At 42.4% G+C, this 19,244-nt stretch overlaps 1 protein-coding gene across 3 annotated transcripts in view; it reads left to right on the top strand.

Moving 5' to 3' along the window:
- The window catches only part of RORA (RAR related orphan receptor A), a 358,739-nt gene that overhangs the window by 94,378 nt on the left and 245,117 nt on the right, over positions 1-19,244 (top strand). Inside the window, exon 1 of one of the 3 annotated variants that reach the window (XM_027704412.1) lies at positions 18,834-18,855. The exons of the other annotated variants lie outside the window; for them this stretch is intronic. Coding sequence (XP_027560213.1) covers positions 18,849-18,855 — 7 coding nt within the window. The 5' untranslated portion in view covers positions 18,834-18,848. Of the gene's footprint in view, positions 1-18,833; positions 18,856-19,244 lie in introns of those variants that run through there. 3 annotated transcript variants of the gene reach the window in all.

Here is a 19,244-nt window from a genome sequence, read left to right as displayed (position 1 = left end):
ACTCCATCACCGCTCCTGGCCCACAGACACACCGTCCCTCCTTCCATGGCACATCCCTGACACTCCATCACTGCTCCTGTCCCACAGACACACCCGTCTGTCACAGCACATCCCTGATACCCCATCACTGCTCCTGTCCCAAAGACACACCGTCCCTCCTTCCATAGCACATCCCTGACACTCCATCACTGCTCCTGTCCCAAAGACACACCATCCCTCCTTCCATAGCACATCCCTGACACTCCATCACTGCTCCTGTCCCACAGACACACCGTCCTCCATAGCACATCCCTGACACTCCATCACTGCGCTCCTCCTGGGGCACAGAGGTGTGTGTGTCCCGGGAAACCTGCCCTGCCTCTGCCAGGGCACAAGGCAGGAACCTGGAGGTTTGGCTTACTTGGGAAAAAAAATTTCAAATGATGTTTTCCAAAGCTTCTTGAAATCTTGTTTTACCAGGCACTTACCTTAATCTTCCCCCTGAGTTACGAAGCTCCTGTGAAGGACTGTTTCAGCCTTTATCCCAGGAAATCCAGTATGTAATCCAAGTTTAAATAAAGCACTTTGTAGTAGGTGCTTATGTTTTAAGCACAAGCTTGAGTGTTTTCACTAGTGAAATGAAGAATAGTACTGTAAAGTTTGTGTTTAAACCTGAGTACCAGTTAAGTGTATTGTTGAGCTGGGGCTCCTCTTATTATTTATTTATTAAACTAGTTGGGGAACTCTATTTAAAAGGTATATGATGGTTTCTGCATTCATTCCTCATTTGGTAAAAATAAAAACGTAGTTTGGACTGTATGAGGGAGGTAAATAGAGCTCAGTGAAGTTTACTCTGAGAAGCTTTTTTAATTATGTTGTCACTAGTCTGGAGGACTCAGAAAATCCTCAGCGATTGATGAGTGTCTGTTTTTAAAGTAAACTCATTGACCTGTGATGTGTCAATTCACCTCTCTAAACCAGCAGGAGTTTACAGACACTGATTTGTCAGCAGTGATTTTAAGTGGAGGGGTGGAGATGTTTCTAAGAATGGAATGTGGGTTTCCATTTACAAGAAGGAGTTATGATTTAGAAGTTGAGCAGGTGATACTTTACTTTTAAGTCATAAATATGTTGTGTATGGGTTGTATTCACACTTCACCACCACAATGTTTTCAAGTGCAGTGACAGTTATTGAAGAGTTTTCTGCTGTTTGAAAATAAAGCATAGCTTCAACTTCATTTTTGAGGAAAGATGCTGTGAGAGATTGTGGTGGTATTATTATTATTGCTGCTAATGTAGCTTGAAAACTCTTTTGGTCATCTATCAAAAACAAAATAAAAATCTCTTCCAGGATCCCTCATCTAAACACTCCTAGAAAATCAGAGTAGTCTTGTGAAATAGATGTCAGAGCTGTGAATTAAACAGAGGATTGGGAATATCTTGCCTGTAATAAGAAATGAAGGTTTTTCCAAGGCCCCCTCATTGTCAGAATATTGCACAAATACCACATTTATTTCCACCATGAAGAACAAACTTTATTATAGCAGGAACATTTATGTTGAGACAGTGGACAACAGTGGTGCTATTAGAGTAGATTTAGGGAGCCTGACATATTTATTCCCTTAGAATGTACCATTCTCCATGTGGAGAGCACGTGAAAATATTGAAGATGGGCACATATGCATTTCCTCTGGGTTCAGTCCCATCCCTGGCTCTGTGATAAATATTGCAAGAAAGCACCAGGGTAATCTTGGGTCCTTGCTTAAAATAATGCTACAGGCTTCCCACACAGAGAGGGTTAGTTGTTGAAGGGGATTTTTATGGCTCACACTGGGACTGACGTCAGGCTCGCCCACAGCCTGGGACTGCAGAACTGCTGAAGCTGTGCAGATGAGCAGTTCCTTCCTCTCGAGCAGAATAATCACAAGCAGGTTTGGCTCCCTGGATTTGATGCACTGGAGATTTTTGCAGGCGGAAAAGGAACCTTTCTAACTTCACTGTGTGAAAATAAAAGCTTCTAGTGGGAAACACAGCTCTTCCCTGTGCATGTCCTTCGTCCATGTTGGTCTTTGTTTTGGTGTTTGTTTGGGTTTTTTTTATAGTTCTTGAAAGTGTGATCTGTCAGTTTTCCTCTCCCTATTGCTTCTGGCCTAATTGTACTTCTAAATATATATTTATGTGTGTTCTGGTAAGTACATGCACCAAACTGTGTTGACCTGTACAGATCCTCTCTGTTGATGTGCCTGATATTTCTTTGCTTTGTTTCCACTTTTGTTTTGATACACAAAGCAACTTGACCAAAAGCATCCCACAGGTGAGTGGGAAAATGTAGGTGAAATCTCCAAGTTTGGTTTTTTTCCATGCCCATTCAAAAATCCAAAGAGTCTCTGAGATATTTGCTCCAAAGTGTTCTTAGAACGAGAAGTTAAGGAACAGACTTAGAAATGGAAAATATATTTTCTGGATCTTACTAGACAGCCTAAAGTCAAACCCTCTTAGCATTAATCCTGCTGGAAAGAGAAGTGTTTGCTTTAGAAATGCTGGTTTCATCTTGACAGTGAATGTGATGTAAAGATGACAGGCAGCACCAAGCCCAGCCAGACATCCTCTCCTTCACTGGAGCAGCATGGAGGAGGTGAGGACAACAAGGACAAGCTTTCTTCTTTTCCTTCTTGCAGTGGAGAGGTCAGGTTTAGGTACACCATCTGCTCCATGCATTAAAAATGTCTGTGTAGCACACAGCAAAAACCATCTATGAGGAGTCCTTAGAGTGAAAAATGGGTGGTGCCAGGAATTGTTCTCACTTGGGATGCAGAACTGCTCACACAAGCAACTTGATAAATTCAGTGTTGATACCTGTGTGGAGTTTGGTTGGTTTTGCTTTGTTCTTGCTGAGTTCCCTGAGGTTCAAGTCAGCTAAATCTGATTCGGATGGGAGGGACCCCAGCTAAGTGTCACAGCAATCACCTCTCCACAGATCCTTCCACATTCTACTTCTGTCAAAATTTTCAATGGCTGAGTGCATGAGGACTTCTGAAGTCCTGTAGCTCAGAACTATAAAGTAGATTTTAGATTTTACCTTTCCTTTTTTCTTTGCTTTTGTGTGGATATCACTGCTGTATCCTGGTCTGCTAGAATCTCTTGATGGTGTTGTGCAGTTCCTACAGAAATAACAGCTTGGAGCAAAACCACTGGAATTTGGTGCTGTTACAGTTTGATCAGGTGATATTACAGGTTAATAACATAGCATATGACAAACAGAACCTGAGGCTGAACTATTTTAAACTAGCCCTGTGAAAGCACAGGTGAGGTAAACACTCATTGCCCCTTTTATTTAAGGAAAATATGTTGAATATCCCCTACTTTGCTGCCTGTCTTCCCAGGTACACTTGATGTCAGAGATACCAAAGCTGATCAATACTGGTGGTGGAAATGTCAACATGAATAGGGACAGGCTTCCTTAATGCTGGTGCTTCCAAAGCTACACAGGTGAGCATGGAGGCATCCCTGTGGTCTTTTCAGAGTGAAGCCCTTCTGTAGGATGTCTTTAAAACCACGCAGGCAAAATCCCCTTTAACAGGAAACAAGACCATAGGGCCCTGAAGAGAGAAGCTTTTTCAGGAGAGATTCTCCAAGTGGGCCACAGAAGGACAACGTGCTACAGGAGACAGGCATGGGAAGAAAAACTGCAGCAAGAGCTGTACTGTGTATTTCTAGCACCCTTTGTGGAGCATCTTGATGCCTTCCCAGCCCCTGAGATATACAAATAGTTTCCTGTGGCTGACCAAGTCTACACACTCCTGTCAGAAAAACTGGGAAATAGGTGCTTTGAAACTGCTTCCAACACCTCTTTTCCCTTTTTACAAACGACAGCAAAGCTTTGAAGATTGTGCTGTCCATAGCACATAGATCTACCCAGAAGCCTAAAAATAAAGGAACACTCAGAAACACTTCAGGAAATTTTTGTTCTACTGTAGATTGGTGTCATAGGATGAAATCAGTTCAAAATGCCAGGAGTACTCTTGACAGCAGCGTTACAGTGGAAAAGGTGCATCAGGATTTTACAATCTGTTTGCTGTAGTCAATGTGAAAAATCATTTATTTACTTGTAAGTGCCCAGTAAGTCAGTAGGGATTTCTGGATCTGAGTGGCTAATCAGTTAGAAGCCAGGGAATTTAGGGACACCTTTGTTGTTAGTCAGCTGCTGGGTTTACTCAGTCTTGCGTGGTGGTTTTAATTCTGTGTTGCAGTTACCATTGCTTGTAGCATAAAGATAATAATGTTTGTCCACCTCTGTTTGAAGATATGCTCTGAAAAAGTGCACTCATAAATATGTAATGGTTAAAGGAAACAAACCCTAGTAAACACAAATCCTGAGCATCAGTGAAATGAGAAAAATGAAGGTGAAATTTATGGGATGAATCCCAGAGAGGGAAACAGTGAGTGTTTAAGGAGGTGTGTTTTTAAGATGCTAGAAGGGAAGAACTATTTGAGGAAAAGCTGGGAATGACCTGTGAGATGCCCCACTGTTGAAGTCAGTTTGCTGAAAAGCCATCTGACACAATCCTTCCTCTTGGCTGTCCCTCTCCCTGTTCTTACTGGTATTTAAACTGCAAGACCTCTGTGGTTGAAGGCCTCCAGGAAAAGTGTGTAACCAAAACCATGAAATTATGAAGGAACAGAAATCATCAGCTCCTCTCTAGGAAGGTGAGTTGTTTATCCTGGGTGAGATAGATTGTCACCTACAGATCAAAGGGGTAGATAAAACACAGAATCAAAAAATGGAACTTGAGGTTGTGGAAGTTATTAACAAAATGCTTGTTGGTTGGTTGTGGCTGAAATGTCTCCTATGATGTCCTATGGTTTGGAGGTCTCCTCGATGCTAGTGACTTACTACCCTTTTTAGTAGTTTCTTTAGCCCCATTTGTTTATAATTTTTTTAGCTTTTTTCTCCTCCTGTAACCAATTCTGAGTGTGTTTGGTACAGCTGCAGGTGGCTGAGCTGCCAGGGACTGTTTTCTGACTTGTGAAAAACACTTGTTCACTATTAAGAGACAGCTTCTTGATATTTTGGTTTATGGAAATAGAATTATTTTTGGACCTTCAGTGCATGCACACAGTGGCTTAACTTCCTTCTGGGTGTGAGCATTGTTTGTGTAATTAGAGAAGGCCATATGTAAATGAAACCATAGGTGGATAGTCACAGGGTTTAGACACAGGGCCTCATTAGTGTTCTAATATCCAAGATAAGGGAAATCAGATGCCATGTTACCATTTGCAATGTGAGATACAAGCACATTGTCTGTAGTGCACTAGGTAAGAGGCAGTGGGAATGGCTTGGAAGGGAGATGACGAGAGATGAATTTGAGGCAATTGCAGCCATAAGCAGAAAGAGTAGGATGGATGGAGATGGGGTTGTGAAATTGGTAGAGCTGGTGGCTAAATATATGTTGTGAATGAAATGAGCAGTCCTGTGTAAGCCCATGGAAAGATGGGAAATGTTCAAGAGAATATAGATGAGTGTTGAGGAAATGAGATGAATGAGGAAAACCAAAACTGGGGAGCTAAAGGAACAACGTCCTTGAAAGATAAGGAGCACACTTGGCTGCACTGAAGGTGGCTGGCAGGTTGAGGAGAGGAACTGCAAAGTATTGATCCTGAATTATGGATCAGGGTCTGCTCTGATACCAGGTGTGGTCCATGTGACAGAAGGAGAATTTGTTCTACAGTTCCCATGCTGTATGAGGGCAAGGGCTCTTGGCAGTAAAAATCCATGAGCATTGAGGTGGTGAGTGAGTTAGGTCAGTATTTCTAACGTGGAAAAGATTAAGGCTTGGGTTGTCTTGGATCAGAGTCAAAAGAGGAGATGAGATGGAGTAGAGTAGACAGGAGGGAAAGATAGTGGGCACTAGAAAGATAAAGTGATCAAGTATTGCCATGGGGAAAACAGATGTATTGGAGGAAGAAAAAAAGTTGAACATGTCCTTTATCTTTGGTAGAAAAAGAGGGTGACATTACGCATGTGTCAGATTGAAAGGAAGGGGAAGATTGTTCCGCTTGCCAGTGTTCTTTGAAGAAATCATTAAAATCCTCTGCAGAAAAACAATGGAGATGGACAGATAAGAGACACATGCAGTTAAAAGACAAGCGTGATGGTGATGCAGGGTTCAGTGGAATCAGAGAAATAATTGTTTTTCAGGGAAGCTGGCCAAACAGGAGGAGTGTTGATACTGGAAGAGGTCAGCCTCTCTTTTTTAATCATTCAGCCTGCTTTATGGTAGCAGAAGGGCACAGTGTGAAAGAGAGCAGGAGCCAGATCTTAGACTCAGTCATCTGACTTTTTTTTGGTCTTGCACTGCAGTAACTCTGTGATATTGGTAAAAGTTAAGGAAAAATAAGAAAGGAAGCTCCAAGATCAGAAAAAAAGATTTAGTGCTGCTGCAACGTCTACTCATTTGACCTGTCACCATAACAAAATTATCCTTGAGCATGAAAGGAAGGTGCAAACAAACCCAAAGAACATCTGTCCATTTCTTTAAAAACAAAGTAACAAAACCCCACAGACAACAGACACACATCTTCACGTACCCCAACAAAACCAAAACCAAACACAGCAAAACCCCTCAGCCTATAAACTAAAACTCAAGGTTTCTTGTGGTTGAGAGGTTGCTGTAGCTGTGCTGGACACAAAGCATGAGGGAGGGTTGACCCTTCCCAGCTGCTCTGGCAGTCCTGGCCCTACAGCCTGCCTGAACATTTACACCATGTCTGGAGTTTGAAGGTTATGATAGTTGGTCAGAAGGCTCTGGTTTCTGTTCACGGGTGTTGAGAGTCGGTGCAGATTTATCCCAAGGTGTGTGATGTGCAGAGGCACCAATGTGAATTCCAGCACCTCCTCAGAGCCTGGCACAGTGAGGCACTCGGTGTGGAAATTGTTTCTGAATGTCCAAACAGTCTCTCCTGACCTGCCTGGTGCACAGAGGGGTGTGGTTGAAGGAGCCAGTGACCGACTGGCTTGTCACAGCTGGGGACAGTGATGGACCGAGAGGATCATGTTGGTCCCACTCCAGCACTCACACCAGGCACTTTCTGGAGCCACCAGTGGTGGTGGTTGCTGTAGTGCTCAGTGTGCCCTTCTCAGGCTGCTGTCCAGGTAATACTGATAACCTAACAGGAAAAATACAGGAATTTTTTTCTAAAGTAATTTTTGCTTTCCATGGGTAAGTGAGTTTGGCCAAGCTTGTCTCTCCATTAAAAGCTCTGTTGTAAGAAAGATAGAAAGGTGTAAAAGAAGTGCAAAAGGAAGCTGTATGTTATTCTTTTATATATTCTTGGCTGGTTGTGAAGTGTTCAGAGCAAAAGTTTTTTCATGTGTGTCTAAAATAGCTGTCAGTTGATTCAGAAAATGTGGGAAGTACCAAACTAAGCAATCTCCTTACAGTAAATAATTCTTTCCCTGCCAGAAGAGGAGTAGGGGGATTTACAAGCTGAGCAGAGGTGGATCTGAAGTTCTGTGTGAAAAAGACCTCCTCTGTTTGTTGTTTGATTCCTCAAATGAGCTCTTTGGACTGAAAGTAGAAGCAAACTCATAGCTTAACAACTTTACTCTGGTGTTTTGGTCCCTACAGGGATGTTTCTTGTAGGGTCACTAGGTGCCCTTGTCCTGAGCGGTTTCTTTTCCCTGACAGCCCAGCGAGTGTCCTGTCACAGGCAACAACAGAGAGGAAGTGTCTTTATTTGCCATTTTGGATGTTTAAGTCATTGGCTGAATTTTGCTGGCCTAAACTCAGCTCCAGAAGAAGTAGGCCTTGGAGGGACAGGCAGAGGAAAGCAGCCCTTGAAAAGCTGAATGAAATGTAAGATTTGTGAGACACCAAGTCCTTATAAAACCTGCAGGCCTGGTTTTCATCCCCCTTCAGAGCATTCGCTCTCCTGCTTAGAAATGAGGTTTTTTAAGTGAGTTCTCCTTCTTCACTGCCAAACAACTGCTACTGTTGGCTTCTCAACATACTTTCTGGAGACTAGATCCTCTGGTAATATATGAATTGGTGCAGCTCTGCTTCATCCAGGCCTGATTTGCAGCCCATCATGATTTGAGTTGGGACTGGTTGTATTTACCTTTAAGAGGCATGCAGGATCCTGCTCTGAATATTAGCTTCGACATGAGACTTGAGGTTTAGCATCTGGATGTGAATTTACATTTTATGAATATTTGCTATTGCACTGAGTCAAACAAAAGCCTCAACAGGGAGGACAACCATCACTCCCAGGCTAAAAGCCTGGGGTTGGTACCACCTTTTATTTTTTTTTTCTTTCTAATTTTTTTTCTTGCCCTCAGAGCCTCCTGGTAGCCCCCATTACCATTTAGTTGTCATTTGCTGCTCCCTGGCTCAGTTAGTTTCTCAGCTTAGAAACAGCTGCCATGTGATGTGAATGATATTTTAAAGTCCTGTGTTTGAGTTCCTGTGATAGCAATGTGCAGAGAATTGGCAAGCTCTGGGAAACAAAATGGCATGCTTTATTTTGTCACTAGAAGTCTGTTCAATCTGCTATTTGATTCTCTGTAGCATTTCGATTAAGAGCTCCAGTGAAGTTCTGTGAAAAGTGAAAATCCTCTTTATTCTTTCTCTCCAAGAAAATGAGACGCGCAGCATTGTCAAAATATTTGCCTAATCTTGCAGATCTGGATACTTGTTGTAGTTCTTCTGACAGACCAAAACAATGGTCATTAAATAAGAAGCAGATGCAATAAGTATGTGAGCAAGCTTACGGGAGAGACTGAGGGGGGAGCTGCCAACAGCACTCACTGAGCACTGGAGAATAAAGAAAAACAAAAACTTTCCTTGCTATTGCACCCCATAAATAATCATTGTCCTTTCGTAATCTAGGCATTGTACTTTTCTGCATTGGTGTTTTCATATGTTCTGGTGCAATATTGACTTCAAATCCAGATGCTCCTTTTGGCTTACTTCAATGTCTTACTTGCCAGGAAATGAAAATGCCAAAGAAATGCTTTAGCTTGGGTTTTTTGTGCGTTTTTGTTTGTTTATTTTGATGTTTCTTTGTTGTTGTTTGGTTTTTCTTTTCTTGTGGATTGTCTTTTTTCCCTTTTTCTGGTTTCACTCACTGCAGCGCTGTTATTTTAATACTAAAGGACATTGGCCAGGGAGAATGTGGCTGTGCTAAGTTATGTTTGCAGTTTTGTATGATTGGGAAGACAGAAACCTCTCCAAACAAAACCCCGAGAGTGACCTTGGGAGCTGATAAATTTTCCATCAAGATGTAGAGTATGTTTCTTGAGCAGGTAGCTATTAAGGTCTGGTTTGTGGTTGCAAAGCTGCTATGGGGACTCATCATGACATTGGTCCAAAATCTTCCTTAAATTATAGATAGAATTAAAGCTTCCAGCTTTACTATTGCTCCAGTTCTTTACTCAAACCCTAAGAATTAAAGATCTGCCTTTAAGAAAGGGAACTGAATTATTATTCAGGATCTCCATTCCGTGGTCTGTGTATATTCAAGCTCGTCTCTCTGATTGCTGTCAGCGTTCGTGTTTTCTTGCCTGTCCTTAAAGTTATCCATAAGTTGTAGGTTTTAGCTGGCATGTGATAATTCTCGATCCCTGAGTTAAAAATAAAGCTGAATGTTGGCAATATGGTTGTGTAACGCTGTGCAATGCAAACCCTCCCTGCTGCCCCACCCTCCAAAGCCGTGCATCTCCTGTGGGCTGGGGCAGGAGCACAGCGTGCACACACACGCACACACACGCACGCACAGCCCAGTCCTGCAGCAAGAACACCCGGGAAATGCTGGGTTTGGCACAGGAGGTGCACAATAAGGACAGGGAGACCAGTGTTTAAACAATATATTGCTTAGATAAGGCAGTGTAACAGGCTGTCTCTAACCCAAAGCTAGAACAGTAGTGCAGTCTGTTGTGTTACACAAGGCCCTTATTTCTAGAGGAAAGTCTGCAGTGTGCTGCCTTCAAATCACCTCAGATCGACTTGGTTTGCAAAAACCCGTTCTGGATCAGTGGTGTCCCAGTTCTGCACCGGTCCATCAGTGTGCAGGAACTCAGAGCAGATGGCTGAGACCTGCCTGCAAAGACCCAGCACCTCTTGCATCACGGTTTTATATTTTTTTTTAAGGTATGATGAGCGCGCTCAGGGCTTAGATCTAAAAAGACTAATCCAAGGCTTTGTTCATGGACTTGCATCACGCTGACTTGTGGCTTGGATTTATTTGTGTACAATGGTTGCCACAAGAACCCACTGGTAAGGCTTCAGGGGATGTCCTTCCATGTGTCCTGTGCATCCCACTGTGTCCTGGTCTTGTCCTGCAGTCAGTGACAGCTGCTGGTAGAAAAGCCACTCGCTCCTGGAATTTTGCCTTCCCAGACTTTGGGGGCAGAGTGAGACATGGCCTTGCTTGGATCCTCATTGCAGGCAGTGCCACAGCAGGCAGAGCTTTGCTCTGATATCAAGGGCACGGAGCTCTCAGGGAGAACTGGATCTCGTTAGCCCAAGGTTTCTGAGATGCAGAGCATTTTGAGTGCTCCTGGTGCCTGTTCCCAGGCTCAGTGTTGCCATGCTGCACACACAGAGCAGCTCAAAGCCTCTGCCGTTGGGTTTGACTCCGGGGTGTTGCCATAGGATTTGGATTCTTTTGAGTTTCTTCTTTTTGCTGGTTTATAAAGGGTTACGCATGATGGGTAAGGACGGAAGTGTTGTAGAGATCATCATCTGGATTCTACACTTAGAGGTATATATTTCCCTAATCACTTCTTTAATTAACATTTTGTCTTGGGTATGAGATACTTGGAACCTGTGAGATACCCGAAATAGTCTATTTTATATATCTTTCTGGGAAAAAAAAGGTACTGGTAAAAAGAAAAATTTGGAAGCAGCTAGTCAGATAATAATTCTCTTTCTGTAGCTCTGTGTCAATGGAGAAGTGGTTCTTCTGGCCAAAGCTTAAAACCAGTCAAATCAACCCAATACCCAGGTTTAAACATCTGGAAAAAATATTATAATTCTTGAGAGAAAGACAAAAATGTTGATCATTAACTGTGGTTAGAGGGACTTTATTCACACATGTGTAGCTCCAGTGTGCACAGACAATACTTCAGTGGATCCAGCCTGGTGCAAATGTTGGATCTCTGGTCAGGGTTTTCATCTTTCCCCCTGGGTCTGTTCCTGCTGACCAGCTGGGGCTGAAAGTACCATTCAGAAACCAAGTTGTGCCTGTCAGTGACCCCACTCTACCTCTTTTCTTTTTTTCCCTTTCTTTTTCCTCCCTCCCCCCCCTTCCATCTCTTTGGTAGGTTGGGCTTTTTCCCCCCCCCCATGTACTTTTAATGTGATATATAGTGTGTCTCATCCTTCTGCTGCCTGGAATGCAGAACTGGGGTTTATTTTTGGCAGCACCCCTGAAGTCCCTGACAGAGGTAGCTCTGAGTCTCCAGGGACATTGTGTCTCAGATGGAAGAACTGTGCTCCACTGTGGGCCCTCCTCGTGGAGCCCTTCCAACACAGGCTGGATGAAGCAATGACCTTTGGAAAACTTTGGTTACATTTGATGGGACTGGAATTAAACCATTTCCCCCCTATTGACATTAGAATATTGCATTCATTTATTTTCACTTGAAGACTGTTGTCTCAGCACATGAATGTTTCCTGTACCCAGTGTGATGCATTTTGGTGCCTTCGAGGTGCAGGGAGAAACAACTGAAGCACCAAAAGTGATCTGAATTTTGCTCTCAGATGTTCCGAGGGTTTGGTTGTGTTTCCTGAGCTGACTGATGCTTGTGAAAATTAGACCCCTGGTGTAAGTGCCTAAGCTTGAGCTCCTGACTTACTCTGCCTGGAGGGGGAACTTGTGAGAGCAGCTTGGTCTTGTAGCTGGGAGTAGAAGCCTTAACTCTTCCAGTGAGGGCTTCAGCCACTAAGAGCCTCCCATTCACTGTCTTCTGATTCACTCCAAGCTTGGGTTTAAAGCCAGTCATAAGTTAATGTAAGAGATAAGAGAAATAAGTGCTTCTCAGATGTTCAAAATATTTTTTTTCAGATTGTAGTTTCTCAGCAGCAGCTTCAGCTAACTTGTAAGGGGACTGTGGCAAAGCAAACTGACTTGAATTAATATTTTTTAATCAGTGAAATTAAGCTGAGGGCCAACTGGAAGACTTTGGTTCTACTGGAATAACATCTCTGATTAGCTTGGGGCTAAATTACTAATTCCACTGAGGGATTTTGAATTTTTCATTGGGCTTAATGTGCAAAGCCCTTAAATATTCTGTCATATTTAGTAATCTGAAATACCAGGACCCTGTGAATCTGTGTCTAAAAGACTAAACCCCACAAAAATAATGCTAAAGTTTTTGCTTTAATATTCTAAACTAAACAGATGTTACCTTTACTGACATTTTCTGAATCTCTACTGAGCAATAGTATATTATTTGAATATTTTTAGTGTGACAAGTTCTTGGGTGTTAAGATTTCAATGCAATTCAGCACACACAAACTTAGAGCATTGACACCAATTAAATCTTACCAAAAGCTTTAACGTTTTCTGAATATTGTACTCTAATGATGGCAGCTTGGTGAGATGCTATTTCATGTTTGCTGTTTAGATATGTATCTGCTGAAATGAATATAAATTGAGTTCCAACTCTTGATTAGTAATCTATACAGCTGTGAGCTTGAACTCTGTAAAATCTGGGGCTTTTGCAATTCAGGAGGGGGGGAAAGTGGACAATTTCAACAATAATAAGAGGCGTTAGTGAGCCAAATTAAATGGCTGATGATAATTGTGATAGCTTACAAAGAATGATGTTATTTACAAAAGCTCCTTTTTGCCTGGAATCTGACGTCTTCTCCCATGAGCTTGCTTATAATTCATATTCCACTTTAATATGCCTGCAAAATGTGCTTTCTTTCTGTATACGTATTATTTTTAGGATGTTATGTTTCCTTGGTGCATACACAATGAGCCTGAAATCCTGCAGGAATGTGTTTAATTTGAAAGTTTTATCCTCTGGGCCTGGTTAATTCAAACAGGAGGCTCAGAACGCGGGGATGGCAAATCCTGCGCACAAAGGCGGCAGAGCCTGGAAGGGGCCACTCTGCTCAGGATCTGCCTCCTGCAGCTGCTCTGCTCCCTTCTGCCCTCTGCCAGGCCTGGGAAATGAACCTTGGGCCAGCTTTGCTTTCCGTTGTGCCCTGAGCATCCTTTCGAGGCATCACAGCCCTCCCTGATCCTCTCTGATCCTGCCTGACTTCCCTGCTGGGGATGCGATGCCCGGGCAGGATTTCAGGAGGGTTTGGTGGCATCTTTTAAAGCTGCATAAAAAACCACCTCCAACAACTGAACAGTGGCCAGTTCAGGGCCCCACCCTGCTGGTTTTTTTTTTTGGTAGGTGGAAGGAATACAGTGGCTGAGAGCAGTAAGCCATGTTTGAGTGTGCAGGAATGCCAGAGCCGAGGAATTCCAGTGTGCAGCCTGCTGGAAAGCGCTGCTGGCTCATGGGCAGCAGAGGGGAACGGGCCTTGCAATGATGGCTGGGGAGAGAAATGAAAGGCATTTTTTATAATACCCTGGGCAGCACAGGCAGGATGTTATGTCTGGCTTGGGCTGGGCTGACGTGGTGCCTCGGATTTTTTTTTTTTTTCTCATAATGCTGGAAAAATAGGAAATTCAGAGATAGAAATGGAACAAAATTAAAATGAAAAGCAAGCTTTATATTTCGCAGTGAATAATTTGCAGCATCTTTCCTCAAAGAAATTGGGCTGCCACTAGAGATACAGAGCAAGCAGCATAAAATTTTCTACAGATTCATAATCCACTTGAATATCCAAATTATGGCAGCGCCATGCTGTGACCTGGGAAAAGGCACAGTTGTGGGCAGGGGTGGGGTTGGGAGATGCCTCCAAGCAGCTCAGCTAAAGGAGAATTTCGACTGTGTGTTAGAAAAGAGGAGGCAGTAGGGTGGAGAAAATGGATGAGAACTTCTGTCTTGTAGTTGGCCAAGGAACATCTCCAGGTTTGTACACACTGATGCAGGAAGGGAAGGTATTAGCTCCTTCCTTAAAAGGGGATATGCATTTTCTGGAGAGTCATGTGTCCTTCTCTCCAAGTACTTCTGGAGGGTGGAGTGGGTCTTATTGCTTTTGCATTGCTGCTCTTGAGCAACTGGAGTTCAAACTTGCTCCTTTCTGGAAAGGGGGTGCAGTCAGATTTTTCTCTGGTGTCTCTGATGCTGGACCTGTCTTCAATTCAAGAGAGTGCTCAGACCTGTACCCTTCTCAAAATATGTCTGTCTTCACTTGGACTTGATGCCAGATGGGTTTCCTTTCTGTTTGAAAACTACACATTCAGGCTCTGGGCAGTCCTTCCCCTCCATGGGATTCACCAGTCACACCCCAAAAGATCCCCCCTCATTTTAGAAAGAGTGTGTACATGGAGGAAATCCCAATCAGTGCCATACACCTGAGAGTGGCTGTAGGCTGTCAACTGCCTCATTTATTTCAGTGTATTAATAATGCAAGTCCCTGAGGGTGATTATTGTCCCTGGAGTTTGCCATGTGCAAGTGCTTTTCTATCCCAATGAATTCAGTAATCAAAGTCCCACTGGCAGGGCCAGTGCTGAGCAGCCCCTGGCTTAGTAAAGATAATCTGTGGTTTTGGGGTTTTTTTCCTTTTTTTCTAGGCTGAGCCTTACATTGCCCAAGAATTTTTGTGTCCCTACTGCTGGTTTTCATAAACAGTCCAGATACGAAACTAAGGCTCTCTTTAATAATTTTAAATATTAAGAGGTAGAAGAGAATGGAAAAGTCTCACCATTATATCTGCATCTTGCTTAAAAAGAACCTGCTTTGTCTGAAGAAAGAGCAAATTGTTCATTTGAGTTCATTGCCTTCTTCAGCTTTCAGAAGTTGCAGGGAAAGAGTTACTCCCCTTGCTTCCCTAGGAGTGTACACTGGGATTTCTAGCTCACATTTATTTTGCTGAGACTTTGGAGTCAAGTTTTTATATGTAGTTTTTGATGTAGGACCTAATTAGGCGCTACACATCTTAATACTTTTTGCTACATCTGCATTAAAGATGGCATCGCATATATTTGCATACAATTTACATTTAAAAGTTGGCCATGCTGTGTGCAGTAATCATTTTAACAAAGTGCCATTGACAGTCAATATACATATACACACGAAACAGGTGGGATTTATGGGAATAAGCACACAAAAACATATGGGTGCACACTGCTGGCCTTGTCAAGCAGCCTCGAGAAATCTGGGGCTCTTTTTTTAGCATGATTAGGTTTTTTGGGATATTTCCCACAAACAAATAAGCAATAGGAGCTTAAAGATTAAAGCTCCTGCTTTAAGAGGAACCTGCGTGTGCCAGGCTGGGTCATTGTTCCAGTGCTCCAACATGGCACATAAATCATGGTGTGAGGGCCATCACCAGCCGGGAGCCCACACGTGCTACTTGTTTCTGGCACTTCAGCTTTGTCCCACCCTGAACTGAAGTGGTAGCTGAAAATCACGTCTCTGGGAAGGTGTGAGGTTATTGCATTTTAGTTCTGGCAGGTAACAGATGATTAATTTGTTTTCAGAAGTATTGCCAGTGGTCAGTGGTGGAAAATCCTGAGGGCTTTTGGGTGTTTTCCCCTGGAAGCACACGAGGTTGTTCAACTTTTCGTTTGTCTCAGGTCTGAAAAGGAATCTACTAGCGGCAGGAAGCCACAAAAGAAATGGAGTTACCTTGCAGGGCAAGGAATCTGTGTGTGTTGACACTTAGGCCAAGCATTTAGTCCACGAGAAGCAGATTTACATCTGAACAGTCCATTTAAAGAACACATCAACAGCAGCATCTGTGTTTTACTTGGCAAAACTTGGTCTTTTTGTTTGTTTGTTTGTTTGTTTGCTTAGGGGGATCAAGATTTCTCATGTCATGGTTACGTGGATGTCAAAATCTTTTCAGACTTTTTAAAAAAGCACGAAAAGGGCTTGGATTGAGTGGCTAGTGCTTAGGCTGGTAAAGATCAGACAGAGGCATGTTCTTTTCAGACAGACTTCAGAGCTGATTCTCTGAGGTGGAAACTGGGAGTTGGACTTTCATGCTACAGGTGAGTTGTATGAAGTAGCAGAGTCAAATGTTAATTTATGTCTCGGTGGTTAAGTAATAAGAAAAATCAAGAAGGATGAATAAAATCTTCTACAATCTCTCATCTACAGGCAAATAATTTTACTTCTTTGCATTTACTTATCTGTCTGCTTTCATCTGTGTAGACATCACAGGCAGCTGAGGTTTGGCAAGTTGGCAAGCTGATGAATTCAGGATTTCATTTTGCAATACTGAAGATAACTGGCCTTTATCCATTGTCTCAGTCAGATGCTGTAGAAACATGTGTTCCTCTGCTGGTTCAGGAGCAGAATGAATCCTCCCTGCTGGGGTATTCCCAGAGAAATGGAAAGGGTTTCTAAATCAGTCAGCCTCTTAAACCTGGTGTCACTGGTTTCAAATCAAATACATTTCCTGTCACAGCCATGATAACGTGGGCAGTAATACTTTGGATTGTCAGGGATGTGAATGTTTATATCTTCAAAAGCATGTGCGAGTAAAGTTTTTCAATGAGGTCAATACTTCAGAAATACTGAAGTGAAGTCAAGGATTTTTGCCTGTTTAGACCTTGGTTCTTTCCTTCTCCCTTCTCCGTGCTGTGCTGCTGTGTCTCTGCAGACAATGCAGCACATGCATGAGGGTGTGATCCCTGCTCTGCCTTCCCAAGTTTAGGACAGCACGAAGATGTGAGTCTTGCCTCAGCTCCTGGATCTCTGATCTTTTGTGGCTGAGGGAAAACTTGCCTGAAAATAGCTGGGTTTGCTCCTAAAAAAAAAACCCAAAACCCTACATGGTGTTTAAGTAATTTGTGTATTAACTTTATGCTTCCTGACATTCCCAATTTTTTTTTATAGCATCACCTCATCCAAAGCAATCAAAGAGCTTTTTCCATAGAGGCCCTTTTCAGACAAAAGGCTTTCAGAGCAGCTTTTCTGTAAGTGCATTCTACACCATATGAATTCTGTAAAAATAAGTTCTGAGAACGATTTTCATATCTGCTTAGTAAAATATGAGCTTAGTTTCAAATCCCATGAACTCTGAAGTGGCCCCTCCTTGGAGAGGGCTCTTCTGAGGTAACATTTCTGCTTTTATATTTACAGACAGACATTCTAATTAGCTGGCTGATGATAATGAATGTGTTGCTTATAACCTATTCTGTGAGGGTTGAAAAAGCTGGAGGGTGACTGTAGATACTGCTCTTGTCTTAAATGATGAGAAAGTAAAACATAAGAGAAGAATGCAGAAAATGGAGCATAAAAAATTAATGTTTTACTAATGAAAATCTTCCAGATTATGCACAAAAAGGAGAGGGAAAAGGAAAAGAAATTCCCATAGTAAACAACTGAGAGGTTTGAATCCAACACAGAATGCTCTATGTATAATTGATGATTAGAATTTATTTTGATTGCGCTGCTCTTTTTCCTTTGTACTACCAAGGCTTAGCAGCACTGTAAAATTTGTCAGGAAGGAAATGAGTGGCTTTTGGGTTTCTGTTTTTCAGGACATGTAAACACCAAATCATTGTGGGTTTTGTCACCTGGAGAGGGTTTTTTTGGATGATTAGTTAACATGAGTTGGCCATAGCTGTTGATGCCAGCTATAAATAATTAGTTACACTGGTATTTAAAGTGTATTTAAAGCCATCCTTACAGATCAGTTTTAGCAAACCCCTGAAATCAATTAGACCCTTCCTGGTATTCAAATATTGTTGCAGACAGCCAGCAGGCTCAGGCAGGTGCCTTGTGTGAGTCGATAATTCCTTTGCATTTTTCTGTCCTTCCCGTTTTTCAGTGCTGCCATGTGCCTGGGAGGATTGGAACCATCAGTTCAGGCTTTGGTGGAGGATTTAAGAACTAGTAGTGAATTCCCCCAGAGAGAGGATGGGGTGATTCCCAGGAGCTGCCTGAAGACTTCCCAATTTTTGCCACTGTATAATGGACAAAACTAAGGTCTTTGAAAGTCCTTCTAGGGAAAGACAGAATATATGGGAGAGAAGGAAAGATTCCTTCCAAGCTCAGTTATCAAGGGATTCTGTGGGCATTGAGGTGGCCGTGGGCAACCTGAACTAGCTTTGAATTTAGCCCAGTCTTTACTGGGCTGTAGTGAAATAAAATTTTTCTTCTTAGAGTTTTTATAAATGACACATAACATTTTTCAATGTGACATGGCTCTTTTTGAGTGAGAACCACTGTTCCCGCTGCAATTAGTGGGTTTTATTTGGACTTATCACTAAACAGCCTTTGGCATTTAATAGCAAAGGAATGTTGTTGTTGCTGTAGCACATGCGCTCCCAAATGTTGGAAATATGGTGGCATATGTTCTTTTAGTGCATGTTTTAAGAATTACTATTAACTTTTAAAAGGCAATATTTTGAAATGGTGAGAAATTAAGCACAAAATCTTGTGAATCTTTTGTATTCATTTCATGCACAGTATAGAGATCCTTTGGGAATGCTGCCATTATTTCATAATTGCATTGCTTGGCTGTTACTCGTTTAAACAGAGAACTACATTTTTCCAAAATAGTTACTCTGACCTTTGGGCAATTACCATATGGCTTGTCAAATAGGTGCTCAGCATTCTTTAGCATGTTGCCTCTAATGCAGTCTGATGTGCTCCTAATACTGGGTGAAAAATTAAATTTGTGGTGTGTTCAGTCAATCTCTGCAGCATGCAGAGCTCTGAGAGCTGGGGATAAATGTGTCTGTGGAGGGGGAACTGCAAGACTGTGCATCCAGTGGAGCTGGAATGGAAAGTAAGAGAAATCTCGACAATGATTTGTGCTTAAATTTATGCTCTGAAACGATAGAAGCAGGCTAAGCTGGGAATTTGTAAAATACTTGACAGCCTGTGCATTACCAGTCGGGGAGTATTTTAGAAATCAGTTGAAATAGGGAGGTTTTACATGGCTGTTTTCTACTTTTAGCTGTTTAATGCTCAAAGTTGTTCCATGTGTAGTGATGTGGATTTGGGTTCAAAAACAAGTAATTCTAAAATTTACCATGGAGAGGAAACAACTTACAAAATTGTGCTGAGGAAATGAGAGCACTGCCAGTTTATTGCATGTGTTGGTCACTCAGGTAAAGCCTCTGGACACGTTTTGGTTGTAACACACAGTTGCATATGGAGACATTCTCACTAAAA

This window comes from Neopelma chrysocephalum, unplaced genomic scaffold (genome assembly GCF_003984885.1).
Source record: "Neopelma chrysocephalum unplaced genomic scaffold, ASM398488v2 Primary Assembly neopelma1_274, whole genome shotgun sequence".
Lineage (NCBI taxonomy): Eukaryota > Metazoa > Chordata > Aves > Passeriformes > Pipridae > Neopelma > Neopelma chrysocephalum.
The sequence above is the reverse complement of the archived record's forward strand: the minus strand, read 5'-3'. Positions and strand labels throughout refer to the sequence as shown.